This window comes from Myxocyprinus asiaticus, chromosome 24 (assembly GCF_019703515.2).
Source record: "Myxocyprinus asiaticus isolate MX2 ecotype Aquarium Trade chromosome 24, UBuf_Myxa_2, whole genome shotgun sequence".
Taxonomy (NCBI): Eukaryota; Metazoa; Chordata; class Actinopteri; order Cypriniformes; family Catostomidae; genus Myxocyprinus; species Myxocyprinus asiaticus.
The window spans coordinates 29,175,133-29,191,340 of record NC_059367.1 but is presented as its reverse complement, the minus strand read 5'-3'; the positions used below and the strand labels follow the sequence as shown (position 1 = coordinate 29,191,340).

The window sequence follows — 16,208 nt, the reverse complement described above, 5'->3', positions numbered from 1 at the left end:
AACAGTTGTATTTTTATTAACTAGCATTAACAAAAATGTATAAATGCTGTGAAAGTTGTTGTTTATTGTTCATGATACCTAATGCATTATCTACTGTTAACGAATGGAACCTTATTATAAGTGTTGCCATGTATATCTTCATTATGCCAAATGTCTGTAGATATTTAAACACATCCCTGACAACATCTCCTTAAATGTCTGGGTTAAAGACTGTAGTCTTATGATTGTTACATGTGCAATGGTAACTTGTGTTAGGATGGACGGGACTCACAGGAATGACTGGAGAGGCCAGACGTTTGTTTGCCTGGAACTGACCGGGTGTAACTCCAGCCACAGTGTTCACGATCACATTCCCGCTAACTGTAGCTGTTGCTGAAGTTTAAATAGAGAGTCAGCACAGCCTCAAAGTTCAACAGCACTTCTTAAGCAAGTACAATGTAGTTTTGGTTTCATTTAAGTTGCATGATATGAACCAACCTGGCTGGATGCTTGTTCCCACTGCAGCGGTTTTGATAGCTCCAGCCTTGAGAGACAACAAAACCAAACATTTACTCTATCAACATGTCATACCTCAGTAAGCATGTAATATATCTTCATAAAATACCCGTTAAGCACATAGAAATGGCTTAGATGCTAAAATGTTATGTAAATGGCTAAGATAACGAGGAAAAAGTGTTGTATTAATCATGTAAAAAAAATAAATAAATAAATAAATAAAAAAACCTAATATCAGGTTGCGTTAATAAAGTATTAGAGAAGTCTTACCAGTACAGCTGTGTTGGGGACTGCAGCTGCTCCAGGTTGGTTGGGCTGGGGGACTCCAGTGGCCTGCGGCTGGACTTGAGGTTGGGTCGCTGCCCCCTGAGGCTGGGCGGCTCCTGCGGACTGCTGCTGGGCTAACTGCTGAGCCCTCTGCTGTTCGGCTAGTGCCTGCGAGAGATGCAGAGAGAGGAAAGGTGAGACAGGGTTTAACAATGAGCAACAGGGAACATTGGTCCCTTGTTACAGTAGATTAGGTCACATTATTCCAAGTAATTCTAGAAATACAGTACTGTGCAAAAGTCTTAGGCACATAAGATGTTTCACAAAAGCATTAGTCTTAAGATGGTTATTTATATCTTCAGCTTTAGTGTGTCAGTAGGAAATATAAATGTTAGACTCCCAAACATTACTATTGCAAACAGAAAAGATTATAACAGAAGAACAGGGAGCCCTGCAACAGATGTCATGGCCCCCACAAAGCCCCCCCACTGAACATTATGTCAGTCTGAGATTACATAAAGAGACAGAAGCAATTGAGACAGCCTAAAGAGATAGAAGAACTGTGGCGAGTTTTCCAGGAAGCTTGGAACATCCTATCTGCCAGCAACCAAGAAAAACTGTGTCCAGGTGTACCTAGGAGAATTGGTGCTGTTTTGAAGGAAAGGGTGGTCACACCGAATATTGATTTAGCTTTTTTGTTTACTGGACTTTGTATGACATTAAGTGATAAATGAAAACTATTTATTTCATTATTTTTGAAGACATCCTCACTATGCAAAATTTTTCACAAGTGCCTATAACCTTTGCACAGTACTTTAGGTCTCACCTTCTTCTCTTTAGCGATTCTCTCAGCTCTCTGTGAGGCAACCTGAATAGGAGGCAGAGGCTTGTCGTAGCTTATTCCACTGTAAGTCACAAAAGAAAGAATTAGAAACAGGTTAACAACGAATGGATACAGCATATTAGTATATGCATCTAGTATATATAACATATTACAGTATAATATTAGTAGTGACCAATCTTAGTTTAAATTTTTTTTTTTTTTTTATTATCACTATCTGTCTGTCAAACAATACTGTAATCAGATAAAATCATGTCTTTAAATGTTTCCCAAATTAAACAGCATTCTTGCCCACATGGTAAAAAGTACTTAACAGCTATCCATCTTTTGTACCGTACGTTATTTTGTTCTGATTTTACTTTAACCTCTTCAACTATGGGGCATTTTTGGGCTACTGCCTGCAATTTTTCACACATTTCAATTTAAAAGCTCACCATTCACACATACTATATGTCAAAAATTGGTAAAAAAAAAAAACACTCAAATAATAATAAAAAATTTTTTTTTGATTTTTGTTGTCCTAACTTTGTAAGCATGTAATTGTAGTACTGTTCACTCCATCTCCCTCCAAAAGTCTTACTTGATTCCACTAGATGGCAGTAATTACTAGAAAAATAATTCATCTTCCATCACAATTTGCAGATTTTAGCCCTCACTGATGTGCTCATCCATTGACATTCAATCTAATTTTCAGTTCATGCACCACCCCCATTGTTTCATCAAATATCTTGGCCTCTGAGTGGACTAGAAGCTCAATCTAGGTGACATTAGAAAGCAGAGATCCTCCCCTTTTTGATGATATAAAACATTTTATCATTATTATTCGATAATATATATTTCCGGACAGCATAATTAATTCTGGACATTTAAAATATAACATTGGATTATTTAAGCAAACAAGCAAGCTCACAGACAAGTAAAAAAATGGCTTATTATGTAAAACTGCCTAAGGTAAGAGCAGATATAAAGTTTTTAGCTATCTGGGGCTTACAGCAGCAGTGATTAGCGCATAAGAAGTTTGTATTTGATGTCTTGCAGAAATCATATGTCACTTTGTTTTTGTTTTGAAAATCTTTCAAACTGTGGTATTAGGGCAACAAAATAATATTCCTGAGAATGAGAGCTTTAATTTGATTTATGATTAGTCTATTTAAGAGCTATCTGAAAGACTTTTACATTAATATTTCTACCACATTACCTCTAGGTGGCGCTTATTTGCGACATGGATATATTTGTTATTTTATGTAACATAATTGCAAAAGTGATTTCTATGAATCTATTTATCTATGTAAAGTTCAGATTCTAAGCTTTCAGATGATATCACATATCCCTGACTTGTGTATTCAGGGACATTAACATTTTAAGCACAACATTGCGCCCCCTTTTGGATCCGACGGCGGGTCTACAGAGCTGAAGAGTTTAAGCATGTAAAATTTTAAATTGTAGCTTCAATGAGAATACATTACCAACATAACACACACTGCGTGTTTATACTATCAGCTATTGATATTGCCCAATATGTTTATGTCTGTGCACCCCTAATTATTTGTGAACAGCAGACCATCATATGGCTGTATATACGATGATGGCGGACTCAATACCTCTCAGCCAGCACAGATGCATGCTTGGGGTTCTTCTGGAATGGATTCATGCCCAGTCTGTGGACAAGCAAATGACAAAATACACTCAAAAAGATGAAGCTGATTCTTTTTATGCTTTCACAAAATGATGACTGAACATTAGCTTTGCACTTGCATCTTGACACAATCTAAATTCAACATTTAAGTTGCTTAATGGTGCTTGGGTGTTGAACATATTTCCTGCACATACAGTGGTTTTATAGGTGGGCTCCTCTTGCTAGCGATGATTTTAATCAGCTCAAAGCGGCTGTTGTACAGTTGGATCTGGGTGGTATTGTCGTCTTGTGAATAGATCTGAGATGTGCGCAGAGGTCGACTGTTTTTGGACTGTGCAAGAATGGAAGTGTTACCAAGGAAATAGGAGACAGAAAATACGTATAACAAGACAAATCATTATGTTTTGAAACTAGTTACCTTATAAATGCTCTTGGTCTTGTTCTTTTTAGGGTTAGCTTCATATATTAGCTGTTGGAAAAGTTGCACAATTATTATCGTACACTGACAGAACATCACAAGGAAAATAATAAGGGTACAAAAGAGCAAAGTCATCTGACTGGTGTAGATATCTCACCTTGCCCTCTTCTCTAGGGATGATGACGTTCTCATAGCGGTTGCGGCACTGTTTGGGCGAGCGGTAGATCCTACTGCAGGAGTTCACCACGTCACTCACCAAGTCCCAGTTAGGGGTGTGGGCCGGAGACACGATGGTCAGGTTCAGAGGAAGCTCCAGTAACTGCTTCACAGCCTACAAACACAGACAGCAAGACAGAATTAAAACATATAACACACATGCAGTCATTTGTGATAATATAATATCATGTAATGGTTTGAGTACCTGAAGCAAGGCCCAGTCTTCACTGATGAGCCACTCAGGGTTGTCCTGTCCAGCATCCATGGCTGGTTTGAGCAGTGAGGGCAGTGGTTTGGCAAAGGGAGCCTGTTGTTTCAGAGAGAAGTTCTTCTTTTGGTCTTTACCCTCTCGTCTCACCTTGAGCAGACTGGCCTTATCAAAGAGAGAACGTGGAGGAATCACTGCTTCACCTTGCCCCTTCTTTTTCTTACGCCCCACAGCTAAGAGACAGAAAATACAGTGAAATGTAGCATCAGTTTGAGCACATTACATTCAGATGTAGCCAACTGTGGAAGCATTTCTTGAGCAGCCTAACCTGATGGGTCCATGTGTCTCTTACGCTCTTTGCGGACATAGACGGGAGGCAGTTTAGACTCTGGCATTGGCGCCGAGTCATACATGAGGCAGATGACAGAGTCAATGTAAATATCGTTGTCATCCTGGGGAGGGGTTAGAGGAGTCCACAGCTACAGACAAGAGCAACAGTCACATGAGTTATACAACATAATTTTAAAGGCATTTTGATAAGTAAGAGTAGAAAATACTCCCACTGTTTTATTTACTTTGAGAGAGCATTGTCTAAAACTTACTGGCATAATCTCTGTTTGACCATCCTCATTCTCAAATACATACTCCTGCAGAAAGGATGGGGACAGTTTGTCAGATCTGCAGTTCTATGTGACATTACCACCTAGTGGAAAACACATGTAAGCAGGGATTTGTACCATGTTGTACGCATCCTCCCTGGTGTAAGTGAACAAATCCTCCTCATCTTCCAGCATCATCTGCTCGTCTTTCTCCACCTTCAGTCTCTGCATCTGCTGCAGCTCCCAGCCTCTCTTAGCTGCCTCTATACGTTCCTACAATTAGCACAAACACATTTATGCCTAATTGAACTATCTTTCCAAAGTATTGATAGGATGATCAATGCATTACTACCATCATAATACATAAAAACTTCTTCATACCTTCACTGCCTGTTCATCCTCACTGATGTGTAGGTACTCCAGATAGTGTAGAGCATATCTCTCAATAGGAGTCAGCTGGACAACACGCACATCAGTAAATACATATTCTACAATACATGCCTTCTACAATACATGACACATATTAAACTTCCATAAGCTGAGCTGACACACTCATATTTGCCCGATCTTACCTGCTCCATAACTGCTGCCAGCTCCTCTAACTGGGATGCATCCCCTCTCACTCCTTCCTCTACCGCCATCTCATCATCTCCTCCCTCCACCTCTTCACTTCCTTTATCCTCTCTCTCTACATCCGTCTCCTCCTCCTCCTGCTTGGTCTCTAGTCGGATGCTGTTGAGGGCTTGGATGTAGGGTCTGGCCACATGAGGGGGAATGGACTCAGATGGGAAGGGCTCCTGATGGAGAACTACAAACTCTTCCACTTTCTCTCCAGAGCCGGCCTCCACCTCAAACAGATCCTGAATGGTGCGCTGTAAATCACAAACACAACTTTGAGTATAAACTGGGAGTATAACCGTGGGTCTTCGGCCAAGGAACTAGCTGTGGTTTTTGAGTGATAATGTCAAGGATTATTGTGAAATCATTTAACTGTATAGTTGCAAGAGCATGTGTACATTAAAGGAAACGGCTGTATGTGTTTACCTGGGTTAAAAAGGCCAGAGTATAATCCATGCCCTGAGCAGCCACTTCTCGTATAAGGTCCTTAGTGCCGTTCTTCAAGAGCTTCTCCTCAATGGAGTTCCCGCTCTCCAACCTAACAAAGAATAGCATTAGTAAAAACACAAACCCACAGCAAAAACAAAACACAGCAAAACAATTAACAAATATAGCTGCAAGCAGCGATGATGGGCCCAAGCACCATGGGTAGATTTCCACCAGGTACCTTTTGAAAATGAATGCAAGGTGGACGCATGCATCTGGCATTTGACATTATTATAAACAATTTTGAAGCAATTTGGGTAAATATACGACTATTTTAAAGTCTGTTGTAAGAGCCACACTTCCTGCTGGTGGCGCTATGACCGTGACCTACAATAGCCACATCAACGTGATCAGCCCGCAAGGCCAAACATACGGCTCAATTTTTATGTAAATCACATGATGCACGCAGAAGATATGAGACACTTCCTGTTTCCCATTTTCACCATTAATTTAATGCCTCGCCATGACAACACCGTTTGATATATAAAAAATCTGTTCACAATTTAGCATCTTCAATGTCTTTGCATAATGTTGTCTAAATGTGGTGACACTCTCATGAATCCCCTGAAAAAGTTCAGAGACTGCAATATTAAAAAAAAATCCAAAATGGTCAACTTCCTGTTGGATGGACCTAATGACTATAATTATGAAAGTTCTCCGGCTTGATGAGAACTATATATGTACCAATTTTGGTGACTGTAGGTGAAAATGGGGGTGCTACATATTGGAAAAAAAAAAAGGACACTCTTACCAGAATGATTTAAGTTTAGTATAAGCTTATCTTATTTGTAAAGTTGTCTGGGTATAATGTGTAAAACCAGTCCCTAGAGGACACTATAGATTTACAAAGGGTTTGTCTTTTTTTGTGCTGCTGCCACCATGAGTAAGACACATGAGAAACGTTTGAGTAAAATTTCTTAAGTTCTGATAAATGAAAGTCCATCGTCTCTTCATTTTTCAATAGGCTATGGGCCCAGAATGCTTGGACTGTGCAGGTCACACTGTAATGCTGTTGAAAAGCATTTGAAAGAATATATTGAGCAGTTTTCTTGCTTTATGGAAAAAGAGGAAAAATGAGCTCAGATTCGAAGACAGTCATGATTGTTCCATTGAATGGATTTAATTATCCTACATGGAAGGTGTGATGTCAGATGGCTCTGATGAGAGATAGACTATGGGACTTAGTAAATGGTATAGAGGCTGCTCCATGATCAGATCCAAGTAAGATGGCAAGTTATATGGCTAAAAATGATTGTGCGCTTGCTCCCATTGTACTTTCAATAGAGCCGTCACAGCTATATTTAGGAGAGCCAGAAAATCCTACTGACGTGTGGAAAAAGTTGTTGGATCAGAAAGAAAACGTGGGCAAACAAGCTAGCTCTACAGAGAAAGTTGTACTCTTTGAAATTAAAAGAGGGCAATTCAGTTCAAGAGCACATAAGAGTCATGACAGAAATGTCTGAAGCACTCTCAGTTGTGGGTGACAATGAGAATGAAGTCGTGTAGTGCATTTATTAGCAAGTTTACCGGACTCATTCAACATGTTAGTTACGGCATTTGAAGCAAGTGTGGATGTACCTAAAATGGAAATCGTCACAGAGCGGCTGTTGCACGAAGAACGTAAGTTAAAAGAACGAGATGCAGGAAACACAACTGAAAACGTCAAAGCACTGACCGGAAAACAATTGTCAAAAAAAGAGGTCTAAAATGTCACTACTGTGGAAAGTTTGGACATATCAAGCGAAACTGCCGAGATTTCAACCAATGCGCTCAAAGCAAAGAATTCAACAAAAAGTAAAAAGGTAGGATTTAAACATACAGCAAATAAGGCTCAAACAAAGAAACGAGACAACAGCAGTTCAGATAGAGAAAGTGTTGGATTGTCAGTGAATCGTCTACTATCTGCAAGTTCTGAAAAGGAATGGAAAGCTGGTTTGTTGATTCAGGGGCAACTTGTCACATGTGCAATGACAAAAGAATGTTTGCCGAGTTCAGTAATCTAGAGTCACAAGAGGTCGCACAAGGAGATGGATCCTCTATTGAAGCAACATGATGTGGAATAGTACCTCTATAAATGACTCTGACTGATGGCAAGACAAAGAAATGTAACTTGAATGAAGTGTTGTATGTACCACAACTTTTACACAATAGTGTGTCAAAAGCAACAAAGTCAGGAAAAATTGTTAGTTTCAAAGAGGATGAATGCTATATCACAGATGCAAATGAAAAGCTGGTTGCTACTGCAACAAAAGAAGGATGTCTGTACTATGTAAACTGTGAAAAGACTGTACAGGGGTACCAAACAGAAAGTGAAAATGTGCATAAGGAAAATAAAGAGAATGTCTGGCACTGAAGTTATGGTCATCTAGGAATAAAAAATTTGAATAAGCTATCAAATGAGTTTTTAGTTGATGGTTTTGACTTTGACTTTTGTGAACCATGTGCTGAAGGAAAGCATCATCACAGTAAGTTCAAAACCAGTGATAAAAGCGATCAGTCGAACCACTTGATTTGATATGAATGCAAAGTCATTAAGTGGAGCTGAATATTTTCTGACATTCATTGATGAAAAGACTCACTATGTGTGGATATATTTTCTGAAACGTAAGGATGAAGTGTTTCAAAAATTTCTTGAGTGGAAAGCAATGGTGGAAAACGGCAATGGAAGAAGGCTGAAAGTCCTACGTACTGCCAATGGAGAAGATTATATGTCAGCTGAGTTTCAGAAGTTTCTGAAAAGAGGAGGAGTTCGACATGAGCTCACTGTACCAAAAACACCTGAACAAAATGGCGTAGCTGAACGAATGAACAGGACACTAATGGAAATGGTGAGATCAATGATAGCTAATGCTAATTTACCACAGAAGTTCTGGGCAGAAGCACTCTCAACAGCTGTATACCTGATAAACAGTCGTCCAAAGAAATCTGTTAAAGGTATGACACCATTCGAAACCTGACCTGGTGAGAAACCAAAGGTTGATCATCTGCGTATATTTGGATGTACTGCATATGTACACATATCAAAGGATGAATGAAAGAAACTGGATTCTAAAGCGAAGAAGTGCATCTTTCCGGAGAAACAAAAGGATATCGACTCTATGATCAAAAACAGGCAAAAGTGTTCAACAGTAAAGATGTGATTTTTAATGAGAAGGATATCACATTTGAAAAGGAGTCAAAAACAGATGATGTCAAAAGATCAGAGAGAGTGAGAAAATCACAAAATCACTATGGTGAGTGGATTACAGTTGCAAGCAACAAAACAAATGAGCCAAAGACTGTAAAAGAAGCATTGTTTAGCTCAGACAAAGCAAAATGGAAGGAAGCTATGGAAAAGAAAATTATGTCCTTACGTGAAAACAGTGTTTTGGATCTAGCAGAACTGACAAAAGGTCACAAAGCAGTGGGAAGTAAATGGGTGTTCAAGACTAAAGTTGATGCTGATGGAAATCTTGAGACACAAAGCACGTTTAGTCGCACAATTTTTTTCCCAGATGTTTGGATCTGACTATGATGAAACTTTCAGTCCAGTTGTCAGATTTGAATCAGTGAGAACAATAGTAGCTCTGGCTGCACAACATAATTTAAAGCTGCATCAAATGGATGTTAAAACAGCTTTGCTGAATGGAGAACTAAAGGAAGAAGTGTACATGAAACAACCAGAAGGTTTTGTTGTCAAAGGAAAAGAACATCTTGTTAGCAAACTAAAGCTCAGCATTTATGACTTGAAGCAATCACCAAGGTGTTGGAACATTGCTCTGGACGAACATTTAAAGAAAATAGGATTCATACAAACCACAGGTGATCCATGCATTTACACTGCAGCAGAAGGTGAATTGTTTTTCATGGCTGTATATGTTAATAAGATAATTCTTGCAGGGCATAGTGACAAGCGCATAAATGAAGTAAAATGGATGCTAGCGAATCACTTTGAGATAAAAGACATGGGTGATCTAACACATTTTCTTGGAGTGAAAACTGTTCAAAACAAAAAGCCAGGAGAAATCCAGATGGGTCAGACAATTTACACAACGAATGTGTTGAAAAGATTTCAAATGGAAAATTCAAAAGGCAGTGAGTACTCAAGCAGATGTCAACACAAAGCTTGTGAAAGCATCGGATGACAGAGAAGGTGTTGATCAAACATTGTATCAATCTGCAGTTGGAAGTCTGCTCTACCTGTCAACAAGAACAAGACCAGACAAAGCTTATGCAGTGAACAATGCTGCAGGATTTTGTGTTAAACCCACAAAGGCACACTGGACAGCAGCAAAACGTATTATGAGATATCTCAATGGCACAGCAGATTTAGGACTTGCATACAGTAAGGACAAACAACAGAAATGTGTTGGATTTTCAGATGCAGACTGGGCTGGTGATCAAGATGATCATAGATCCATGTTAGGCTACATGTTCCAAATTGGAGGAGGACAGTCATGTGTAGCTGTCCTCAGCTGAAGCTGAGTACATGGCACTAGCAAGCACAGCTCAAGAAGCAGTTTGGATGAGGAAATTACTGACTGAACTTAAGGTCAAACCAGTTGAACAGACACTGATTTTGGAGGACAATCAGTCTGCTGTCTGCATGGCAAAGAACCCACAATTTCATGGGAGAGCAAAGCACATTGACAAAGTATCATTTCGTCAGAGCACAAATTGCAAGTGGAGAAATAGAACTGAAGTATTGCAGTACTGATGAGATGGTCACTGACATGTTAACCAAAAATGGCTGAAGTAAAACCAGAAGTGGATCATTCTCTTTGCAAGTGAGGAGGAGTGTTGGAAAAGAAAAGGACACTCTTACTAGAATGATTTAAGTTTAGTATAAGCTTATCTTATTTGTAAAGTTGTCTGGGTATAATGTGTAAACCAGTCCCTAGAGGGCACTATACATGTACGAAGGGTTTGTCGTCGTGTGTTTTTTTTTGGTTGTTTTTTTGTGCTGCTACCATGAGCAAGACATGTGAGAAACGTTTTCAAGTAGAAGTTCTTAAGTTCTGTTAAATGAAAGTCCATTGTCTCTTCATTTTTCAATACTACAGAGGACGTCTTACATGCCCATTTTAAACCTGTTAACTGCTCCAAACCGGTGTTGTTCGTTTGTGACTCGATTTGTGCCTTTAAAAGAAGCAGTGTATCTATTTCCCTAAATTCCTTAGAAAAAATAAAATAAGAATGACTGCATGATTTCACGGCTCCCAAAAGCTATCTTGTTAAATACAAAGAAAGGAATATGTTATAATGTTTCTTTTAATGGCACAAATCGAGCACAAACGAACGACACCGGTTTGGAGCGATTTGGAACACATGGGGTGGAGATTGACATCACTGCTCATGAAATGTTTCATGTTATTTCTAAGGAAGGGAAATAGATACAAGATTAATTTTAACGGCACAAATCAGCACAAATCGAGCACAAATGAATGACACCGGTTTAGTGCGATTTGGATGACATGGGGTGGAGAGTAACGTCACTGCTACCGAATTCAAATTCTTATTTAATTTTTTTTTCTCCCCAATTTTGGAATGCCCAATTCCCAATGTGCTCTAAGTCCTCGTGGTGGTGTAGTGACTTGCCTCAATCCGGGTGGTGGAAGACGAATCTCAATTGCCTCCTTGTCTGAGACCATCAATCCATGCATCTTATCACGTGGCTTGTTGAGCACGTTACCGCGGAGACATAGCGCGTGTGGAGGCTTCACGCTATTCTCCGCGGCATCCACGCACAACTCACCACACACCCCACCAAAAGCGAACCACATTATAGCGACCAAGAGGAGGTTACCCCATGTGACTTTACCCTCCCTAGCAACCGGGCCAATTTGATTGCTTAGGAGACCTGGCTGGAGTCACTCAGCACGCCCTGGATTCGAACTTGCGACTCCAGGGGTGGTAGTCAGCGTCTTTACTCGCTTAGCTACCCAGGCCCCCCCCAAATTCTTATTTCTAAGGAATTCAGGGAAATAGATACAGTGTTTCTTTTAACAACACAAATCGAGCACAAGCGAATGGCACCGGTTCATAGCGATATAGACCACATGGGGTGGAGAGTGACGTCACTGCTCCCGAAAAGTTTCTTGCTATAGGCCTATCTAAGGAAGGGAAATAGTTAGTGTTTCTTTTAATGGCACAAATCGAGCACAAACAAACAGCATTGGTTTGGAGCGATTTGGACCACATGGGGTGGACAGTGAGGTCACACAGCCAAAAAATGTATGTCTAGTATCTCAAACACCAAACCAGCACAAACGTTAATTTTTGCCGCACAAACGAATGGTATAGATTTGGTAATGATTTAATTATATGGGGTGCCAACTTCACGGAGGTGGTTTGTTTCATACTGGCTATTTATACACTACTAAGCACGTTAAAAATGAAAAAGCATTTTACACACATTAAATCTACTAATTGCTTATGAATTTATATCACAAAATACATTTAGCTTTTAAACCTAAGATCACATGATAAAAAAATTACTGAATCTCTGCAACGAACACAAACATTGAGCATGCATACATCATGAAATATTAATGATCTATTTTGCATGTGGTATTCCAACATCCATAAATATATATATATGTATATATATATAATTTCATTAATCCAGACATAAACAATGTCAATTTTACCAAACAAAGACAACATGAGAGCTAAAAACACATACAATAACAGTTCATCGGTGCCACTGAGTTAGCGCATATGTGTTCAAACAATCATGACCAAAATCCACTCTGGTACATATTGGATCTAATCCAGTACGTCATCGCGCTAGAGGCTGCAGTGAGAACCTCTTGGAGCTTGGCTGTCCTCTGACCAATGGAGCTTGGCTGTCCTCTATTGGACATTTCTGGTACTGCGTCTGAGCACTTTGCCACTCTATCTAAAATTTGGAACAGAACTGACTTTGATTTTTTAGTATTTTTACATTTCAGTTGATATTTTTATTATATTTTATTTACACTGAACAAAAATATAAATGCAACATGTAAAGTGTTGGTCCCATGTTTCATGAGCTGAAATAAAAGATCCCAGAAATTTTCCATACGCACTGATTAGATTAGAGCCTAATGAATTTATTTCAATTGACTGATTTCCTTAAATGAACTGTAACTCAGTAAAATCTTTGAAATTGTTGCATGTTGCGTTTATATTTTTGTTCAGTATATATAAAAAATAAAACATTTGTGCAGTACATTTTCATTACAATAAACTTAGACTTCTATAGCTATTTTTTCCACTTTAAAAACTGCTTTCACTTTGACAATAAATTGCAATGGCAACAGTATATAAGATATCAAATATCCCTTTACAATTTTACATCAGCAGTGTCTTGACATTATTCTAAAGAATTTTGAAGCAATTCATGTAAACACAAAAGGGCTATTTCAAAGTCGGTTAAAACTGCCTTACTTCCTGGTGCCAGTTTGTGGCACTATGACCATGACCCATAATAGCCACATAAATGTGATCAGCCCCCATTACAAAACATACAGCTGAATTTATCAAAATCATACAATGCACACAGAAGTTATAAGGAACTTCCTGTTTCACATTTTTGCCCTTAATTTATTGCCTCGCCATGGCAACACCGTTCAAAATATCAAAAATTTTGCATCTTCAATGTCTTGGCATAATATTGCCTAAGTTTGGTGCCAGTCAAATAAATCCCCTAGGAGGAGTAATCAAAAGTTCAGGGCCTGCAATTTTCAAAAAATGCACATTCAATCCAAAATGGTCGACTTCCTGTTGGGTGGAGCTAATGACTGTAATTTTGAAAGTTGTCCAGCTTGATTAGATCAATATATGGAGCAACTTTGGTGACCATAGAAGAAACTGACCCCACCACTTTTGTCAAAAGGTTGCACTACAGAGATCCCCCAGCCACGCCCATGTGTTAACTTTTGCCTAGGCTTAATGGCCAACAACTCTGATGTGTGTGCAAAATATCATGAAAATTCAACATGCCAAGTACCTCAAAAACATGTGAATATTCATAAAAAAGGAATAATTACAGTTAATGCATTGCCATGGCAACACTATTTAAGATATCAAGAATCCATTCAGAATTTTAAATCTGCACTGTCTTGACATTATTCAATTTTTTTTAAGCAATTCAGGTACAAATAAGAGGGATATTTCAAAGTCCGTTAAAAGTGCCACACTTCCAAGTCGCATGGCGCCATGCGAGGGTCAGACGTGTGAACGGCAAGCTCTGCGCACTTTGCTAGTTTTTAATACTTTTTGTGTCATAAACCGGTGAGATTCGATACACCCTCTTCCATTACTGTTCTATGAAGACAATATGTCAAAGAATTCAAAATCATCGGGCTCTGGAGACATTAAAAGACACTTACGTGCTTAAGCTGACACCCCTGACAGGGCTGCAGACCGGGGACTCAATTTGGACGGTGTGGCGGGAGAGATTCAGCGTCAACTGTCGAGCATGTCAGCAATGCTGGTGAAGATCTTGCTGTAATATGTCGATTGATCACTGCCATGGAGATGAAATTCTCTGAGGTGGTTACAAGAGTGTCGGACATCAAGAAACTGATCGATTATCTGGAATCATCGGAGAGGGAATTAGCTGCTAACCCGCTAGTGACCAAGACAGACTTGGAACGCGTTTGGGAAAAGTTGGAAGACTTAGAATCGTAGCCAGCGAAACAACGTCTGAATTGTTGGAATTCCTGAGAACGAAGAAGATCGAGATATAGTGAAATTCCTAGACGAGCTCTTCCTGAGTCTGCTCGACATTACAGGCCATAAGCTGAAAATCGAGCGAGCTCACAGGGTTCCGGCTCAGAGATCCACTGAGACAGACATGCCCGATCAATTCTGATCAAATTCCTGATATCATATGATAAAGATCTTGTGTTACACGAGGCGAGGAGTAAACGAAGGCTTTCTTGGAAGAACCACAGCATTTTCTTGTTCCCAGACTTTGCGAATTCAACAAGAGAGAAACATGATTGATTCAAGGAATGCAAGAATCTCTTACATCAGCGGAAGGTCGCTTTTGCACTGATGTTCCCGACCAAATTGAGAATAAATACTAAGGATGGCTGCTAAATATTTACATGCCCACATCAAGCCATGTCCTTCATAAAGTCAATGGAATGAATAAGTTATTGTGTGACACTGTCTATGCAGCCGAGTGGACCTGACTCACTGAACATTCAATTGACCAATGTGAGGAACTGAGCTGTGCTGGTTCCACTTAGCGGCTGAAGTATGTTTTGTGGAGTAACATTCCTTCGGGACAGCTTGTAGATGAATCTGCACGTTCTTTGTGCTTATTCCTCCTATTGGTTGGAGTTTGTTCTGTGGAAAATTTCTTGCAAAACATTGGAGTGATTAGGGCATTTTTTTTGCACTCATGTAACAGCCGAGTGGTCCCGACTCACTGAACATTCACTTGACGGTCCGAGGAAACTGGCCACCTTTTTTGTTTCTTTTTGTGCTGGTTCCGCCTAGCGGCTGGAGTTTGCTTTGTAGAAGAACTCACCTTCGGAACAGTTATGTGGATGAATCTACACATCTTTGTGTTTATCCAGCCTATTGGCTGAAGTTTGTTTTATAGATTATTTTCTGTTGTGTAATGCTGTCTCACAAAATTTGTACAGAAGCACCGGACTTGAGCAATTCGACAGCAAAGTTGTCGCAGGGGTTCTCGTAGGCGTACATGGACTGTTTGAGTTTAGATGGATGGATGCCAGTTGGCGCTGTCGTGCGCGGGATTAATGCGCACGTTTTTCTTTTTTTTGTTTGTTAGGTTCTGGGGGAAGTTCAGGGTTTGACAGTTGCAATAATGCTGGAAGGTGGTCTTTATAATTTTATTTTTGACAATCTATTCCCATCCCATAAAAAGAAGGAAGGTTATTTATGAATAAGAAATATGATATTGCGTTTCTTCAAGAATGCATCTTTCCCCGCAGGAAGCTGAAAAATTTGGGAAGATATGGGGTGGACATGTTTTCTTTAGTGCTGGCTCAAGTAAGAGCAGGGGAGTCATTACATTGATAAGTAAACATCTACAATTCATATGTCTCAAACAGATTAATGATAAACTATTGCAGGGATATTGCAAGCCGCTGGCACCCCTCATGATATAATATTGGGAGGAGACTTTAATCTTTTGATGGACTCAGTGCTTGATCATAGTGAAGCAAAAGTGTGTAAGCCCCCTCGAGCAACATTGAGGCTTCACAGGATGTGTACAAATCTTGGTCTTATAGATATTTGGAGATTTCTGAACCCGTCTGGTAGGGACTATATATTTTTTCATCAGTCCATAAGATTTGTTCTAGGATAGATTATTTTTTTTTTATATCTAAGTCCCTCATTTCATCTGTTGTTGATTGCTCAACTGAAAACATCTTAATCTCAGATCATGCCCTGGTGAGTTTAGAGGTGTTGCCACATAC

At 39.4% G+C, this 16,208-nt stretch overlaps 1 protein-coding gene across 10 annotated transcripts in view; it reads right to left on the bottom strand.

Moving 5' to 3' along the window:
* LOC127414755 (E1A-binding protein p400-like) overlaps positions 1 to 16,208 on the bottom strand; it is a 62,801-nt gene that overhangs the window by 11,758 nt on the left and 34,835 nt on the right. For all 10 annotated transcript variants that reach the window (XM_051653002.1, XM_051652997.1, XM_051653001.1 and 7 more), the window contains 15 exons: positions 5,725 to 5,836; positions 5,253 to 5,552; positions 5,062 to 5,136; positions 4,819 to 4,953; positions 4,684 to 4,728; positions 4,410 to 4,560; positions 4,079 to 4,314; positions 3,815 to 3,988; positions 3,658 to 3,708; positions 3,434 to 3,570; positions 3,205 to 3,261; positions 1,589 to 1,667; positions 766 to 930; positions 478 to 523; positions 272 to 372 (listed from right to left, as the gene is read on the bottom strand). In XM_051653002.1, coding sequence (XP_051508962.1) covers positions 272 to 372; positions 478 to 523; positions 766 to 930; positions 1,589 to 1,667; positions 3,205 to 3,261; positions 3,434 to 3,570; positions 3,658 to 3,708; positions 3,815 to 3,988; positions 4,079 to 4,314; positions 4,410 to 4,560; positions 4,684 to 4,728; positions 4,819 to 4,953; positions 5,062 to 5,136; positions 5,253 to 5,552; positions 5,725 to 5,836 — 1,864 coding nt within the window. The remainder of the gene's footprint in view (positions 1 to 271; positions 373 to 477; positions 524 to 765; positions 931 to 1,588; positions 1,668 to 3,204; positions 3,262 to 3,433; positions 3,571 to 3,657; positions 3,709 to 3,814; positions 3,989 to 4,078; positions 4,315 to 4,409; positions 4,561 to 4,683; positions 4,729 to 4,818; positions 4,954 to 5,061; positions 5,137 to 5,252; positions 5,553 to 5,724; positions 5,837 to 16,208) is intronic.